The sequence below is a fragment of the Puma concolor genome, chromosome B3, assembly GCF_028749965.1.
Source record: "Puma concolor isolate L17-30 chromosome B3, mPumCon1.1.hap2, whole genome shotgun sequence".
Taxonomy (NCBI): Eukaryota; Metazoa; Chordata; class Mammalia; order Carnivora; family Felidae; genus Puma; species Puma concolor.
Window position 1 is genome coordinate 26,020,000 of NC_141672.1, and position 19,569 is coordinate 26,039,568.

General features: G+C 38.4%; 1 protein-coding gene across 1 annotated transcript in view; it reads left to right on the forward strand.

Moving 5' to 3' along the window:
• Positions 1-3,527: 3,527 nt before the first annotated feature.
• SNW1 (SNW domain containing 1) overlaps positions 3,528-19,569 on the forward strand; it is a 33,241-nt gene continuing 17,199 nt past the window's right edge. Inside the window, exons 1-3 of the mRNA XM_025919081.2 lie at positions 3,528-3,655; positions 8,774-8,927; positions 12,465-12,626. Of these exons, the coding sequence (XP_025774866.1) occupies positions 3,642-3,655; positions 8,774-8,927; positions 12,465-12,626 (330 nt within the window). The 5' untranslated portion in view covers positions 3,528-3,641. The remainder of the gene's footprint in view (positions 3,656-8,773; positions 8,928-12,464; positions 12,627-19,569) is intronic.

Sequence of the window (19,569 nt, forward strand, 5' to 3'; positions counted from 1 at the left end):
GGCTCCAGGCTCTGAGATGTCAGCACAGAGCCCAACATGGAGTTCGAACTCATGAACTGTGAGATTATGACCTGAGCTGAAGTTGGATGCTTAACCAACTGAGCCACCCAGGCACCTCTAAAACTCTTTATCTAGAAGTTTAAAAACTGGAAAAAAGTAGGTACCTGCCTCAGTCAATATAATATGCAACTCTTAATCTCAGGGTCGTAAGTTCAAGCCCCATACTGCACAGAGTTTACCATTAAAAAAAAAAAAAAACAACAGAATAAAGTACCAAGAATAAAAGGATATTGACACTAAAAGAGATCTTTGATATTATCTGGGCCCACTCTATGCTTTTACAGATAAAAGAGTTTATATCCATTGAGGGGTTGAGGACTTGCCCAACATTGTTCAGGCACAGATGAGGAGAGAGATTCAATCTTCTTTGTAGTAAAGTAAACCATCAAAATCTATCAAGTGTGATACATGTTAAGACTGGGGGAAGAACAAGTATTACCGGAGCACAGAAAGCAAACATTGTATAAAGTCCTTTTCATTGCTAATGATAGAGAATCAATTCAAACTAGCTTAAGCCAACAAAATAATTTATTGGCTCACTTAATTTAAAAAAATTCAGGACGGTGGGACACCTGGCTGGCTCAGTCAGAGAAGCATGTGACTCTTGATCTTGGGGGTGTGAGTCTGAGCCTCATGTTGGGTGTAGAGATTACTTAAATAATTTTTTTTTTTTTTTTTAAGTTCAGGATGGTGTGGTCTTCAGGCACTGCTGAATCCAGGAACTTCCATGATGTTGTCAGAGGTCTCAACATCTCTCTTCCCGTCTCTTTACCCTTCTGGTCTCCTTGTTTTTGCATGGTGGCCTCATTCTTTCCTGTCACAGGGTCTTGCTATATGCCAGGATAGATAAATACTGGCAACTCAATCTTATAGCTTCTGATCCAAAAGATAGAGGGATGCTTCCTCTCCACTGATTCTATTGATCAAACTTCTGCCCATTCTTTTTCAGTCTCTTTTACTGGTTTCTCATCTCTCCAATCTCTAAATATGGGAATTCAGTCCAGAAGGCTGTCCTTGAAAAATTTCTCTTCTGTAGCTACACTTTCTAGATAATCTCATCTGGTATCATAAATTTACATACCATCTATACTCACAAAGGTCTCCAGCCCAGACCTTTTCCCCTACACCTCAAACTTGTATATACAACTACTTACTTGACAGTTTTACTTGGCTATCTATATCTAACAGCCATTTCAAATGTAAGATGTTCAAAACCAAACTCCTGATCTCCCACAAATATGACTCTCTTGCAGTTTGCCATCATAGTAAATAGCAACTCCATGCCTCTAATTTCTCAAACATAAACCCTCAGAGCCATCCGTGATTATTCTCTTTCATATTTCACATCAATTCTAGTATTAAAATTTGTTCGTTCTACCTTCAAAATAGATCCAGATTCCAATCTCTTCTTGCCATCTCTACCACTACCTCCCTCCCTAAACCATCAGCATCTATTCCTGAATTATCACAAAAGCCACCCAACTGGTCTCCCTGTTTCCTTTCTTGCTTCTTGGAGTCCATTTTCAACACAGCAGTCATAATGATCTTCTTAAAACATAAATCAAATTTTCTCTGCTCAAAATTTCCAATGTGATTTCCATATACTGCAAAGGAGTGATCTCCACGATACAACAAATGGAATAAAGGCAAGGAAGAAAAAAGTGTGTATGGTATCTACCATATGTCTAGGAAAGGAAAAGGAGCATACAAATATATATGTATTTGTGTATTTTTTTAAATGTAAAGATAAACCATAAAAATTTTTTAAAGGTTATCTATAAGGAGAGGAAGGGAAAATGACAGAAGAGTCAGGGAAATAACCTAGACTTCTCTAAATGTACCACCTTGGTAAATTTTGGCTTTGGAACGATGTAACTGTTTCACAAAACTTTTTTTTTTAAGTGACTCCTAAGAATCCAAAGCAAAAAGAAATAAAACTATCAAGTTAGTGGCATAGTCCCACAGAGAGGAACTATTCCAAGTCTCTTACTTTCTTCCTTTCTTTTTTTAAGAAATCTCTACACCCAACATGTGACTAAGATTTACAATCCTGAGATCAAGAGCCACATGCTCTACCAATTGAGCCAACCAGGCACACCCTGCCCCAAGTCACTTTAAAGCCGTGCAATTTGACTATACATGCCTAGAGAGATATAGTCTAAGGGCAAAAAGAATTGAAAAAAAAATCAGAAACTATTAAGTTTCAATAAGTAATCATATTACTACTGTTATTCTAAAACTATTTCATATATACAGTAGGATGAAGCAATTATGTTAATTGATTATGTCATTGCCATTATTGCCAAATGTAATTATGTTAATGCCAATAGGTACCAAGATTTTCAGAAGAGATATGCATATAAAATCAAAGTTAAGCAAAATCTGTGGAATCCTAAGTTTGCCCCAGAAATATTAATATAAATGCATGATGCATTTTCTTAAAAAATATGTGTGTATATCTAAATGTTTTAGTTTTGCCAATTAAAAAGGCTTACAAACAATAATCAACCCAGTAACCATGAATATTTGTAGCATCTAGATTGTCTTCTCTAAATATCACTTTCCTACTTAAAGGAGGGCTCCTTGGAGAAATGACTGATTCCAAGTCTGGGGCAGAAAAAGTACTAGATTAGCCTATAACATCTTGTCACACCAGAAATTGATTCATCCTGGGTAGGGGATGTTGCTGCTTCTGTTCAAAGTAGTGTGTTTGGTTCAGGAAAATTCAAAAAGCTGCACATTTACAGTGTATGCGCCTCTCTGTATGTGTGCTATACTGCAACTAAAAGATTGTATCTACTTTTTGTCATGGAAAATGTCCAATATATGAGTATAACGAACATCCATTTCCCCATTATCCAGCTTGAACAGTGATCAAAAATGGCTATTCTCATTTCATCTGTACTCTACCCACTTCCCTTTCTCCAATATTTGTAACCAGATTTCATTTATCCTATCAGTTCATCAAAGATTATGTTTAATCCATAATCTAAGTGAAACACATAAACTACCTAAAACACAAACATACACAGTATACAAAGGAAGTGTTGTAAAGGTAACTTAACCAAGGATCACACTATCTTCCCAGTAAAGTATTTTGGGGGCGGGGTGTGGAAAGAAAAGTTTTGGGTGTGAATGTTTTTAGAGCGTCCTAAAACTCTCCATTCGACGGTCCCACAATTTCCTATTGTTTTAAAACCCTGTCACCCTTTTATTTAACGTTGCTGTTCCCGGGATACTCTTGTATTTGGGATCCCTCCCTACATGGGGAATGAGAGTGAGTGGGGAATAAAATAAAGCAGTTTAAAGGGCATCTCTCACCTTTGTTATTTTGCCTAGGGAACGCTGCATCATGTCACAGTGTACGTCTGCCTTTCTTAAATGAAGCCCTCATCCCGTTAATAACCAGTCGGTCTGGTTAGGACAGAACCAAAGCGTACTCTTGTCCAAAGAACTACAAATCCCAGAAGGCCCTTCGGCTGAGGCGCCTGCGTATCGCGTGCTTCTTCCTCTCCATTTCTAGTCAAGGGGAAAGACCCGCCCCGCGGTGCTGTCGCTCGCGCTGGAAGAAGCGGAAGAAGATGGCGCTCACCAGGTGGGTTGTTGATTGGGGTCCTCGATACGGAAGGGTCTGGGAGTACCCACCTTTTTCATTTCTCTGCCTACTGTCTCCGGGCGGTGACCTGGCTCAGGGCACAGAGCGACGTGGGCCGCGACCACGGCTAGGCCCTCTTGCCGGCCTCCGGGGCGACTAGGCCTCAGCGAAGCTGGGGTCTTTCCTGAGCGGTTTCCCGGGTTGAGAACTCCCCCCCCCGCCACCATTAGAGCCGAAAGCATCGGCGTGGTGAATAGTTTTTCAGTCTCAGATGGCAAGGAGTCGCACGTGTTTTTCGCTTGAACATCTTGGGGATGTGGCGAGCTCTCCGTCCGGTCCGCGGCTTGCGCGGGCACGGTGGGAGTGTGGAGAGCAGTAGCTTATTTGGGCGGAGTGAAGCGGCGGGAGGTGACTGCCCGGCTTAACGGCGGTGGGTCTGCCGAAGTCTCGTCTCTGTCCCGAAACAAGGATTCTTGAAAAAAGCGGGCCCGGTGCTGGACAGAGATTTTAAATTAGCTACTGTAGTGGCCGCTGCGTGCTAATAAGGCGTCGCTGCTCTGCACTATAACTTTGGACCTTAGAATTTCTTCCGTAGGTAGAACCGCTTCAGATTTTTGCTGTTCCCGGTTGCCTTGGTAACCGCATATAAAGTGGTCCCCGCCTTTGAGAAAAATATGTTTAAGTGGGAGATTCCGAGGAGTTACGTAACTACTACTGGTGTGCGACCTTGCTGCCCCATCTAAGTGGAAAAACTTTCCTTGCGAATGCAAGCAGGAAAAGTTGAATTGTCTAAATTCGTCGTAAAGAAAGTAATCATTTTAGGACATAAGCTTGAGTTCTCTAAACACATTTGATTCTCTTTACATTTAATTTTCCTGGCTGATGAATCCTAAAAATATTTTAAGCAGAAAATTCTTGGGGGAATTAGGTTTGGGTTCCTTGCTTTATCCTGGGGGTTGTGTATATACAAAAGGAAATCTAACAGTCTTTGCAGGGAAGATGGGGGTACAAGGCATACAGATATGAAAGAAGTAAGGGCACACAAATGCTTGCTTGTGTAGTACTAACCTTAAGTGCAAAAAGAATTAGATGAAATGAGTTGAATGGACTGGGAGTTTTCTTTAGTAAATGTTACAAACAGCAGCCTTTTGAGTGCACCTCCAGGTAGGAGGCACAGTGGCAAAGATTACTAGAGTTATGAGTAAAGGCTTTGTGGAAAAGCTGGAATTTGAAAAGGACACACAGGGAAAATAACATGTCGTGGGTATTGTGTGCTTAAAATTGCAGTGACAGAGTGCAGTCTTCAAATGACTAGTCTTGGGGACTACATAGTGTTCTGATTTTGTTGAGTTCTAACTAATTTGATTTTTAGAAGGTGGTCTCAAGTTTCCAGGTGAAGTGTTATTTATCTCCAAGATCTACCAAGGATTCTTAACAGCAGAGACTTGACGGAACTGATATGTTATAGTCTTGGTGTCACCAGTTATTGTTACTAAAGACTGAAAGTCCTACTGATTAAGTTTTCTAAATTCAAGTATATTTAAGGTTATGTGTCTAATAACATCACTTGCATTTAGTATGCTTTATTTAGTAAAGGGGGAGGGTAGACTAAGTTGTCTCAACACTAGCACTGTTGACATTTTGGGCTGGATAATTCATTCTGGTATGGGGCTGTCCTGTGTATAGTAAGATGTTTAGCAATATCTTTGGCTTCCTCCCACTAGATGCCAGTGATACTGCCCCCATTCTCTACCCCCAAGTCTTGACAATCTTAATGAATTGTATGTATCTAGGTATTATCATACACCTGCATTGTAAATATTTTGCCCCCCAGTTGAGAACCACTGAAGTAGCCTTTCGGCCTGCATATGCAGCCCACTCTGTACCCCTTCCCCCTACCCTGCTACTGCAGGAGTGTGCCTCTTTGTGGGAATGTCATCCTTTACAAGGAACTGCAAATTTAAGACCCTCTGGAAGGCTAGAGTATGTTCAGACCCTAATCCAGGCCAGGTAACCTGTTTATTGGATTGTCTGAATTCTCCACTTTGACAGGCTGCCTGCCTTTTGATCATTTTAGTGACCAGTTCCTCCAGCAGAAGGTAAAAAGAAGGGTAAAATAAGTAAATATTGTAGCTTCTTTGGAACTGTCTTTGTATGCCTTCTATGTACTGGATATACATGGTATACTGAAAATAACTATGGTAGAAACCCAAAACTTTTGGCTCCGTTCATCCATTCATCCATCCTTCAGTTAGTACATATTTGTTGAGGATCTACCATGTGCCAGGCACTATTCTAGTGCTGGTTTTACAGTATTAAATCAGTGTTGCAGACTCCTTATTTTCAAAGAGCTTACATTCTAGGAGAGATAGACTATATATGAGTAAACAAATCAATAATGCAATTTCGGATAGGAATTACTAGAAATAAAAATGAAAGGACAAAGAGTGACTCCAAATGTGGAGTGGGGTCCTGTTTTGGACAAGGTGGTCAGAAAACAGCTGTGGAGAGGTATAAATGAGCAGAGACAAGAATGCTAAGAAGCAAGGACTAAAAGATCTAGGAGGGGTGTGTGGCTGGCCCAGTTGGTACAGCTTGAGACTCTTGGTCTCAGGGTTGTAGGTTCAAGCCCCACATTGGGTGTGGAGATTACTTGAAAATAAAATCTTGGGGTGCCTGGGTGGCTCAGTCGGTTAAGCGTCCGACTTCAGCCAGGTCACGATCTCGCGGTCCGTGAGTTCGAGCCCCGCGTCAGGCTCTGGGCTGATGGCTCAGAGCCTGGAGCCTGTTTCCAATTCTGTGTCTCCCTCTCTCTCTGCCCCTCCCCCGTTCATGCTCTGTCTCTCTCTATCCCAAAAATAAATAAACGTTGAAAAAAAAAATTTAAAAAAAATAAAATAAAATAAAAATAAAAAATAAAAATAATAAATAAATAAAAATAAAATCTTTAGGGGCACCTGGGTGCCTCAGTCGGTTAAGCGTCCGACTTCGGCTCAGGTCATGATCTCACAGTTCGTGAGTTCAAGCCCCGCATCGGGCTCTGTGCTGACAGCTTAGAGCCTGGAGCCTGCTTCAAATTCTATGTCTCCCTCTCTCTCTGCTCCTCCCCCGCTCATGCTCTGTCTCTCTCGCCTTCAAAAATAAATAAAAACATTAAAAAAAATTTTTTTAAGCAAAATCTTTTAGAATGAATGAATGATCTGGGAAAGAGTTTTCCATAAAAGCACTACAGGAAAGAATGTTCTTAATAAATGGAGCATTTTATGGTAGATGGAATAGCAAATGTAAAGATCTAGAGATGGCAAAAGGAAAGGCAATAAGATTGTAATGACATAAAGATGGTGAGTGCAAAGGGCAGAGTGAATTTCGTTCTCCTCCAAACATATAAGTAGCCCTCGCTGTGAGCTGGACAGTGCCTAGAGAGTTAGGGATGAAACGAAGCAGAAGCCATGATTCCTGCAAGTTGCTCAGTCTGGTGAGAGAAAGAGGTAAATGAGTAGATGATTGTGATACAGTAAGATAAATGTTATAGTAGTGGCACATAGAGTGTCTTGTGGGAGCATGGGTGGGGCGCAACTGATCCAAATTGGTGGAATCACGGAATGGCTCCGCATAATCAAATATATATGGAACAATATGCGTTGATGAGTATTTAGACACTGTGCCAAGGGGGTCATAGATTTTCACATTTACTACTTAGAGCAATTCTGTGACGTAGGTGGTCTTTTGATCTGTCATTACAGATGAGAAAACAGAGGTTCAGAGAGATAAGTAACTTATCTGGGTTACTACCTGGCATAGGTTGGATTTGAACTCTGAGCTCTTAGCTGTCACATTCCTGACATTCTGGACTGGATTAGATCCCTCTGATGTATACCGTCATAGCACTGTATACTTTTCCTTCATCGTTTGATACAATTTGTAATTAGGGAATTGTGTAAGCATTTGATTGTCTCTCCTCTGCAAGGCTGTACCTCTCTCTTATAGTCTCATTGCTTACATAGCACAGTACCTGCACCCAAGTGATCAATAAATATTTTGAATAAATAAGTTCTGCTTATCCAAATATGCTTAGTTGCCAAGAATCACAAAGGAACCCTAACTTTTCCATTAATCATATCAATTTACTGGAATCTTTCTGTGATACTTTGGGGTATCTCTATAATAACATTTATCATACTTGAAAGTTGTTAAGAATAGCTTGGTAAAAAGGCTGCTGTGATTAAAGAATGACAAACTACATCTTTAGAATTTCTCCTTTGAATCTTTGACCTCTCAAGTTTTATTTATTTTTTTTATTTTTTATTTTTTTTTAAATTTTTTTTTCAACGTTTATTTATTTTTGGGATAGAGAGAGACAGAGCATGAATGGGGGAGGGGCAGAGAGAGAGGGAGACACAGAATCGGAAACAGGCTCCAGGCTCTGAGCCATCAGCCCAGAGCCTGACGCGGGGCTCGAACTCACGGACCGCGAGATCGTGACCTGGCTGAAGTCGGACGCTTAACCGACTGCGCCACCCAGGCGCCCCTGACCTCTCAAGTTTTAAATTGCATTCTAAATTAGATACCTTTGGGAAAACACACTCATATATGCAACCTGTGTTTTCTTTCTTTTATGCACCTCTTTGTTACATTCAGTGCTAATCCTTATTATTTTTTGTTGTTGTTGTTGACATTAAAATAGTTAAAAGTAAGAAGAATAAGAGTAAAGTAGTTAAAAATAAGGAGTATAAAAGTAGTAAAGGCACTAAGACACCATATACTGGACAGTTGGCCCCTGGGTAATTGAGAATGTTTTCTTGCTTGTTACAAGAAAAGAAATGTGGAAGCATAACCACTGAGTAGTTTATCTATTATATGAAATATCTGTTAGTTTTTTATTATGGGCATCATTTGCCTGCATCTTAGTCAGATGTTTTTACTGTATGTCTCTGAGCGTTTATTTCTTTCCAGGCAAAGTAAAATGACTGATATTAAATACTGCCATGAATCATTGAAATGTTTGCTTTTTTGCTTAAGGGAAAAAGTATTATGGTAAAATAGTCTCTGATGGCCAAATTGCAATGATCATATGTAGGAGCTTTTTTTAAATCTGACTTTTATTATCTTTGCTTATAGCTTTTTACCTGCACCTACTCAGCTATCTCAGGACCAGCTTGAGGCTGAAGAAAAGGCAAGATCTCAGAGATCACGACAGACCTCACTGGTCTCCTCCCGAAGAGAACCTCCTCCATACGGGTACCGGAAAGGCTGGATACCTCGGTTATTAGAGGTAAATAATTGTGTTAACGTTTATTATAAGACCCTTGTAAAATACCCTAGAACCTCTGCACATGAATGCCAATATGCTAGAAATTCTGGTCGTGAGTTCCTAAGCCATATATTCCTTTTAGAGGATTGATCTTTTTCTTCTGGCTTATTACCACTTCTTTGTGATCATAAGAGAATTGTACCTGTTTATGTCTCTTCTTATGTCCAACTATTAAACATGTACAAAAGAAACTAGCATACTCTCTATAAATCCAGGGATTACTGCATATGGAAAATAATGGGAAAGTAAGGAGAAAATGAAAAGAAGAGTTCATGTTCAGGTGCCTTTCCCTCCCTTCTCCCCACATACACAATGCCACGTAACCCCGAAGAGACAGCCTTCCTCCAGGGAAAACTCCAGCAGCATTTCTATTTCTGATTTCCTTCTTGTCAAGTATATTGGAAAGAGCATGGGCGAGAAGTTTAAAAGAATAAGTAAAAATAAGTGTTTTTGCATCATAGCTATGCTGCTTACTATTCGTGTGACACTGGGCAGATCCTGACCCCTCTTTATCAGTTTTCTTGTCTTCAATTTGAGAATATTAATATATGTCTAATATACATATTAGATAAATATTTTAGAAGGTATAAAAGAATTTGATGGTTGATTTGGAGGCAGTGAGGGAGAAAGAAGACTCTGAAATGATCTTTTTATATTTCTAGCTTATTTCCAAAAAACAAACTTCTTTGGTAGTACCTATCTTCCTAATTACTCTGTATCCTTTAGAGCAGATCAATACATATTCTTTTCCCTAATTCCAGGGCAGTCTTCCCATGCTTGACCACCTTTTTCATCTAGGGAGAAAAGCAAACATTTGAGACAACTATTTTGCCTCCCCAAGACTACTTCCTCTTTGATCAAGCCTTTTTCTTCTGTCTCTCAGTATTCATTCTGACTCCTGCAAATTTCGCTCTTCCACTTCCCAAGGAATGTGCCTGCCCTATTAAAAATCTTTGTGCCTATACCATTCGTGTTTGTACACAATTATTTTCATTTTATCACTCTGTTACATTCTGTCCTTTTATGGTTGTGATTTTTACCTTACAAATGTGAAGGGATTGTGCCCTCAACTTTTTTTGTATGCCTCCAAGTGCAGATCATGGTGAACTAAGTATTCATTGGACTGAAATTTGTTGTTGTCTCTATTCTCAGCCTCTCCCATGCTTGGCATTCCCCCTGCCTACCAGAACACTCTATAGAGCTTAAAAGACAAACTCCCAACTAGATCATGTCTTTTAAAAAATTTCCTTGTTTTTTTCCCTTAGCTGTCCTCTAGTCTTTATTAATTCTAATGTGTGAAAGCCAGTCTTACTAAAATTACTAAGGGTTTTTTGTTGTTGTTACTTTTGTTTTCACTGATAGTGTAATTTGTGAGGTGTGGGGCAAAAGAAGATTATCAAGGGGGCTGGAATGCCCTCTTATCTGGGGCAAAAAGGTAGTGATTGACATTATCTGATAGAAGGATAATGTGTCCCTTGAGGGATTATAGATATTCTTCGTTTGCCTCTCAATAGATTACAGAGTGGGGGTAGCAGACATCATTTTACATACAACAGAAACCTCATCCAAAGATTAGGCTTCCATTTTAGCATTATGACATTCAGGTACTTTTTAAAATCTTACTTGACTAAAGGTTTCATACATCTTGGTAGAACAGAACAGTTTATTTGAAAATCAAACCAAAATGGCCAGCCAATCTGGAAGGACTGTGAATGCTTCTTGAGGGGAGTGAACGTTCTGTGGAGAAAGCATTTTGTTCTAGTGTTCAGAGTAAAAGCTATGATTTTCTGGCAAGCTTAATGACTGCATAATGCCACATCCACAGTCTGAAGTACTTATTATAGTTGAAGAACCCCAGCAGATCTGAGCATATGTCAGATTGATGTCCTGGCTACAGGTAGCACCTTTCTTGGGAATATTTTAACTATTTTCTGCTGAATTCATAAGAAATGTCTCCCTCAGCTTTATTGTTTGTTTTTAGAAATGTCAAAATTTTCTTTAGCAAGTCAGTATATTGTATCTAGGAAATCACATATCCAGGATCTAATGGAATATTTCTTGAAGGAGGAGGTCTTATAAAAGTAGTTATTTACATAAAATTTTTCATCAAACCCCCTGTAAATGATTAATTTTAATGTTTTTTCCTATCATTTTTTAGTTGTATTGATTTGCCCTTTTTAGAGCTAAAAAGGAAAGAATTTTAGTTCAGTAGAAAATACAGTTTTTTGGAGTCAAAAGATCTGAGTTCAAGTCCTGCCTATGCAGGACATCTTGGGAAAATCACTTAATGTTGCTAAACTTGAATTTTTTCCATATGAAAGTATGATTGTTGAAATACAGGAATTAAATGAGTGTGGATTGTTGAGTGTACAATATAATTCCTAAGCAAATATTACTAAGTTTAACAAAGCTATTTAAAACTTGTATTTAACATTCATATGTTTATTTGACCATCTACCTTTTTTGTAATGTTAAACTTCATCAACAGATGTTACTTAGCTTGTGCTACTTGAGAAGTCTTAGTCTTCTCTTCTAAGTAATTGTATATCACCATTAGAAATGTGGTGAACTCATTTCTAGAGCCTTCCTTTCTATTTATTTGCTTCTCCTGGAACATGAATAAATACGTTATTAAAATCTGGTTCCAAGAAAAAATTCTTTACATTTCTGCCCTGTTGTACCTTGACCTTTGCCTCACTAAGAACATTATGTATGCTAAAACTAAAAATCTTTTCTTTGTCCTAAACGTTCTACTTAATTTCATCCTGTCATGTATATAAAAATCTTTGCCATGGTCTAGAAGCCCTCTCATGATCTGGTGTTTGTCTGCCCGTGCAAGGTTATCACCTATGTGTCTGCTCCTTTGTCCCAGTAAGCTCCAGCCTCACTGGACACTTGTTTCCAAGGACATCCCAAGCTTGTTCTTATAGCAGTACCTTCATGCTACTTGCTTTACCTAAAAAATGCTTCCCTCAGATCTTCTCATACCTGATTTCTCATTATTTAGCTTTAACTCACATTACCTCTTCACAAAGGCTGTCCTAGCCACAGTATCAAAAGTAGACTTTCTAGGGCACTTGATGGGTCGGTCAGTTAAGTGTCTGACTCTTGATTTCAGCTCAGATCATGATCTCACAGTTCATGATTCGAGCCCTGCATAGTAGTGCTCTGTGTTGACAGGGCAGAGCCTGCTTGGGATTCTCTCTCCTCTCTCAAAAATAAATCAATAAGCATAATAAAAAAAAAAAGGAAAGTAGATTTTCTTTGCAGTCCCATTATATTTTCAAGGCATTTATTACAAGCCAAAGATTAGGCTTTTTACATCTTTGCCCGCTGGAATGTACACTGTACAAGACCAGCGACCTCTGTTTCTTTACTGCTGTATCTCTTAGCATCTACTATAACAAGGGCTCAATAATTATTTGGTGAATGAATGAATATATCTTGAACCTCAAATTATTAAGTATTCTTTTTATTTCTTTCCTTTTTAATATGTAGGATTTTGGAGATGGCGGTGCTTTTCCAGAGATCCATGTGGCCCAGTATCCACTGGATATGGGACGAAAGAAAAAAATGTCAAATGCGCTGGCCATTCAGGTGGATGCTGAAGGAAAAATTAAATATGATGCAATTGCTCGGCAGGGACAGTCAAAAGACAAGGTAATCCTCTCGTTGATTTTTCCCTCTATTGATAAATACGTATCTGGCCATTTAGCTTTGTTAAAAGTAGCAATGAGTAGCAGTTAGTACTTAGGCTAACAACTGAAAATATGACTTCATGATTATATGAACAATGTATTATGACTTCATAACAGCAATGACTTTTTCATTTCAAATCTCCCAAATTGATGATAGCTTATATATACTTAGGGTTTTCACTTATTTGTTTAGCATTTTAAAAACAATTTGAGGGTGCCTGGGTGGCTTAGTCGGTTAAGCCTCCAACTTTGGCTCAGGTCATCCTCTCATAGTTCATGGGTTCAAGCCCCATGTCTGGCTCTGTGCTGACAGTCAGAGACTGGAGCCTGCTTTAGATTCTGTGTCTCCCTCTCCCCTGCTCATGCCCTCCCTCTCTCACTCGCTCGCTCACTCTCTCCCTCTCTCTCTCAAAAAATAAACATTAAAAAATAAATAAAAGCAATTTGAAATTGTTAAATTTTGTTTTAAGTTCTTTTATAGTACTAACATTTTTCAAATGCTAGAAAATTGCTAAAAATCTATAATTCTAGCACCCTAAAACACAAAAAATCAAAATTTAGATTTGTTTATAGTCTTCTAATTCTGTCTCATATACTTACAAAGTACTTACATAGATATTTAATTATTTTAATAATTCACTTGAATGTAATGAATTAAACTTTTTTCTCCCCTAAGTATAAAACTGGCACTTGCTGTCCATATTTTTGATGGCCTGCTTACAGGTAATCCAAAGACCAAAAATAAAATTTACTTAAAATAATCTCCTCACAGAGCAGCTACGCTCAGAGCCAAGGAACTGTTTTTAAGAGAAGACCTAGTTTTTTCCCTCGTAAATAAGTACTCCACGCATAGGTAAAGATCTCTTTAGAATTGAAGATGTTGCGAAAAATAGTTGAGGGCCTTCAGTACTTGTCCTTTGCCTCTTTCTCTTCCCTAAATGTTTTCATTTTACCCTCTAAAATTGCAGTAATGACCCCATCCTCTACTCCTGCATCATGGGTGCTGGGTTCTTGGGGAAAACAGTTACCCAGTCATGCAAATCTATGTCTCAGGTTTAGACTGCGCTCCCTTGGTGTTCCTCCAAGCTTTAACTCCTACTCCTCTCCGTCCCCTGTCAGCTTACAGGTGACATCTGTTTGCACATAACGACTAGTGGAAGAAAATTGTCTGCTTTCTTTATCCTGCACTTGGCTTTCTGTCTTGACTTTTCCTTTTGTCTCTATGAGAAATGTCTTCGGTCTAAACCTAATCTTGCCAGGTGTGCTGTAGCGTATCCTGGATTTCATTCCTCCTCCTCTCCTTTACAGCCTCGCTTTTTCTTTATTCTTCTCAACCATGACTTCCACCTCCCCTTCTTCTACTGGCTCCTTTCTGTTAGCTTTTAAATATGCTTGCTTTTATCATCTTTTGAAAGAAAAGTTTTTCCCTGACTACCCTCAAGGCTCCCTCTAGCTACCACCAAATTTTCACCTAGGTTTCTTTATTTTCCTTCAAGCTTTTTGCTTGTTGTTATCTGTTCTACTTCTTCACTTCCCTTTCATTCTTCATTTCACTGTAATACAACCTCATCTCAACCAGTCTCTAAGCAAAGTTCTCTAAGGCTTTTCTCACAACACCATCTCTTTGACTAATCTATTTCCTTGGCTAAAATTGCCACTCATGTTGATGACTGTTAGATCTATGTCTCCAGCCGAGTTTTCTCCCCTGAGCTGTAGGTCCTTATATCTTACTATCCGCAAGGACAGCTCTATTAGATTTCCTCAAAACATCACTCATCAAATCCAAACCTAAATTCATAATTTTCCACTTAATCTACCTTCTCTATTCTCTAACTCAGTGATTGGCAGTGATATCTTCCTGACTGACTATGCTAAAAGCCTGGGAGTTATTTTTCCCCCCACTATTTTGTTGATTTAAAAAAGATACACTAATAATAAATTCTTATGGTAGAAGATATCAACAGTACATAAGTATGTATGTAGTGCCTACTTCTCCCACTTTACTTCCCATAGGTAAGTACCACTACTATAATACATATCTTTCCAGACCTTTGTTATGGATTTAGATATTGATGTATATATATATTCCCACTTTAATACACACACACACACACACATATCTTTTTTTACATGAATGAGATTTTAATATTCATAACTTTCATAGCTTTTTTAAATTTAGTATGTTTGGAAGGTTTTTATCAGTGTATATAGGTCTGCTTTATTTTTTAAAAATCTATATAGAATTCCAGGTGTGTTTGTGCCCTAAGTTTTTTTTAAGCATTTTTTAGTTTTCAGATTTCAATTTTTTAGTTTTCAGACAGTACTTTATTCAAGGTCCATATACAAATACCTTTTTGCACATGAATATTTGCGTAAAATAAATACTTATGTGAACTTACTGAGTCAAAGATTATTCAAATGTGAGATGTGACACATAATGCTATAGTCCTCTAAAAAGCCTTTGCTGAGCGGTCATTCCATTCTTTTGTGTTTCCTTCAGGCCTTCCAACTGTTAGTCATTGTGATTTATCTTCTTCCTTAACACTTCTCAAGTATATGCCCTTCTCTGCTACTTAGTTCAGGCCCTTATCACTTGCTTTATTTACTGCAGCAGAGTCTGAAACCACCTCCTTTGCATTTGTTTTGCCTGCTTAGAAAAACAAACTCATCCTTGTTTATATGTTTAGCTTTCTCCCTCTCCCCCACGTATACACACACAAGTGTGCACACTTAAAATGTTTCCATAGCCTTTAGGGTAAGAACCAGCCAAGCTCCTTATGGTGCACTTGGTCCCTTCCTTATCTTTCTAGCCTAGCCTCAACTTTCATGGCCAGAAAAGTTAAATCCAAAAATAAACAGTCCAGTTTTAGCCATTCTTTTTATTTTCAGTACAAAATAATCGCCACTGTTATGTGGTTGTTAAGAAAAAATTTTCAGGGCACCCAGCTGGCTCAGTCAGTGGAGCATGCGACTCATGATCTCAGGGTTGTGAGTTTGAGCCCCCACGTTGGGTGTAGAGATGACTTAAAAATTAAAAAAAGTCTTTAAAAAAGGAAAAAAGAAGAAGAAACTTACAGACATTTTCTGTAAAGATCTGCCACAAGGAATTCTTGCAGCTCCCCTAATATGGCACATTCTCTCTTACCCTGGGAACTTCCCATGGATGTCCTCCTGTGTGTGGGAAAGCTCTCCCCCTATTCTTTGACTAAATTCTGTTGCTTTTTTTTTTCTTAATGTTTATTTATTTTTGAGAGAGAAAGAGAGCACAAGCAGGGGAGAGGTAGAGAGAGAGGGACACAGGATTTAAAGCGGGCTCTGTGCTGAGAGCAGAGAGCCTGTTGTGGGCCTCAGACTCACGAACTGTGAGATCATGACGTGAGCTGAACTTGGATGCTTAACCGACTGAGCCACCCAGCTGTCCCTAAATTCTGCTGCTTTCAAATCACAGCTCACTCTTCATTGTTTCGGAAAACTCTTCCTAATCTTCCCTGGCCAGATGGGGTATCCTTCCTTCCTCTTCCCTGTTTATCTTAGCAGTCATCACATTTTGTTCTATTTATCAGTTCACTACTATCTATGTCATTTGACTATAAGCTCTTTGAGGACAGAGATTATATCTTTAGATTTCCTCCTTGGCACCTAATTTAGTGCCTGACAGCTTGACGCACAGACTTTCATCAGTGATTTGTTTGAGGAGTGATAGCAGTTTTCATTGAATAACAGAAAACCACTTCTCCTGAGCCAGTAGGGAAGCATAGTCCACTCCTGCAAAAGGAAAAACAGGTCCTTATACAGCAGGACATATACTGGAAGTATGCTCTGTGCTGTGGAGGCCTTCTCTAGGCTTCACTTGCCTTTGTTTTGGTACATCTCTCCTTCTTTGGAATAGTCATTATTCTTTATTGGTACATGCTGCCTTTCCTCTCTCATTGGTTAAGAAAAAGAACACTTTAGGACAACAGTTTGGCATTGGCAGGTTGACTAATTTTGAATGACACACGGTTGTAGCCCATTTTGCATTAAATTTCAAGACTGGAAACCAACAATTTTCTCTCACGTCTAGGAAGTGTCTGAAAGTTTTTTCTTTCTCTAAGAACCATATATACTGGTGATTATTTTGTTTTGAAAGTAGAGTGGAGGGAGTGCCTGGGTGGCTCAGTCAGTTAAGTGTCTGACTTCTGCTCAGGTCATGTTCTCACGGTTTGTGGGTTTGAGCCCCGCATCAGGCTCTGTGCTGACAGTTCTGAGCCTGGAGCCTGCTTCGGATTCTGTGTCTCCTCCTCTCTCTCTCTGCCCCTCCCCCCCAAAAATAAATAAAACATTAAAAAAAGAAAAAGAAAGTAGAGTAGAAATGTTATAACTATTTATTTTTAGATTTCAGTATTCTGGCCAAATAAGGTCTCTAAAGTAATGTTTCTTTATACACTGAAAGCATTACATGTTTGTCTATAATGCAACCACTAGGAATGAATCCAAAACTAGTAGTTTATGGAGGCACCACTCAGAGGTTCATACTAACCCTGACCCTAATGGAGGAAGCTATGCATGTGTAGGGGCAGGATGTATATAGGAAATCTCTGTGTCTTACTCTTAATTTTGCTGTGAACCTGAAACTACTCTAAAAACATAATGTCTCTGAACACATACACATGCGCGTGTGTACATGCATACACAGAATGAAGATTTTTTAAAAAATGAGCAGGGTACCGAATGAATTGAGAAGAAAGATAGTGAACAGAGTGAGTACTTGGACTGTTCTGATACTGTTTCTGGTGAATGTATTTCCTTGCTGGACATTATGTCCTGGAATATACACTTGAATTTCTTACACAAATTTAATAAATAAGTATTTTAATTTTTTAAAAAGTGGATGGATTAATGTACGAAGTTTTTGAATGCATTTAATTGAACATTAACTGAGTACACGTTGGCAAATGCGTTGGAAGAGGGGACACTTGATTGTTCGGGACCATCTTGCACGTTGTATAATGTTTAATGTAACTGCCACTACCTATTAAATACCTGTAGAGCCTTGGGGGTGGCAGCAGTGCCCTGTTTTAAAACCACTGATTTTCCAGTTTTAGAAGTAGGAATTGGATGCTAAATGTACAAAATGGGTCTTTAAAAATTCATTATCATTCAGGAGGCTTGATTTTCAGAGTCTTTGACATAGGATGAAAATAGTTTATTGGATTATTGAATTTGCATTATAGTGTAAAGATTTCTGATTTATATCAGAGGGATCTGGTTTTCTTCAGAAACCAGAAAGTTATCACTGAAATATTAATAGTGAAAGGTCAAGAATGGTAAATGCTAGCTCTAGGTATAAGAGATTAAGAAAAAGGCAAGATTTCAAGGGATAAGTCTAGGCCCTAGATCTCTCTACATGTAAAATAAATACCGTATTGACAAGACTTACAGTAATACAAAATTGGAGGGAAAAAAATTTTCTTGAATTAAATTTTGATGGAACTAAAACGTTCTTTTTTTTCCAATTGTGATTTGAGTGATACATCAATAAAAAGCCTTGGTGTTTACATTTTTCCTTCTGAAATATTTGCATAGCAAATGTTACATATATGATATTACCTAAAAGAATGCCTTCAACATTTTCCCCCCAAACAAATAACTCCCAGCAACTTTAAACTGACCCCGAGATAAATCATATATTACCTTGTTCATGATTTCACAAACTAGCTAAGCCTAAAGATAGTGTTTTCTTTCTGCCTTCAAAATGGTGAGTATGTTGACAGATTTATCCAGTCAGGTCAATCTGGTCCTTTGCCAGTTTTCAGTAATAAAAAAAAAAGTTTCACAGATGATTTATTGCTTTATCTTGTTCCCAGAGCCCATTTGTGCTCTTCTTACCTTCTGGAGTATATTGTATTTTTCAGATAACCCTCCCCAGCCCCTTTGCCTCCTGGGATATTCTGAGTTTCTTCAGCACATTTGGTTCTCAGGCAATAAAAATTTGAGGTTTTATAGTTAATTACCATGGAGGAATCTTGCTCTTCAGATGTCCTTCACTCAGCTTTGTGAGATGCTAGAATCTTATTGATGCTCATTTAAAGGGTTATTAACTTTGGAATACCCAAATAAGAAGCAGCAAATGGCTCTTGTATGCTAAATTAGTATTGAGACTTTATGTTGAGCATATATGACTACCAGGGAGCCATTTACTTAGAATCCTTTCCTGTAATGATTGCTGTGTAAAAGTAATTAACTCTTCATAGTCTAGATACTATTTTCTAGAGTATTGATATGTAATTTTAAACTCAAGTGGCATAGATGTTTCCATCTTGAAAAGAAATAAGATTTTTAAGGTCATTACTAGCTGTGTGATGTTAATGTATGGAACCTTACTCTTCTCCCCAGAGTGAGCTTTAGGTCCCTTCCAAATGAACACTGAGAGGATGGTGACACTACAGCTCACATATCAGTGGTTATGTTTTGTGGTAAACAATCTATACTTTTCTTGCCTGATCCTTTGTCTCATTCCTGAGAAAAACAAGCTAAAGGATTAGTCTGTAGTCATGAGATAGTTTTTTCTGGGAAATCCACAGCTTATATAAAACATTCCTCATCAATAATATAGGTGTAATCATTGTGCATATGCATACCTCAAGGTTGATACACAAATTCAATTATATATATAAAGCTAAAGAATAGTGGCACAAAATAAGTGCTTAATAAATTTTAGCTATTATTATTACTTTAATAGAATACATGACAAAATGGAAAATAATTTCATACTGTGAGCAATGCTTTGAAGACAGTAAACAGTGCTGTGACACTAAGTGATGGGATGAGGAGGGGTTGCTGCTTAGCAGGGTAGTCAGGGGAGGACTCATAAGTGCAGTCATGACCTTTGAACAGAGACTCAGAGGTTGAGAACTCATGTGAAG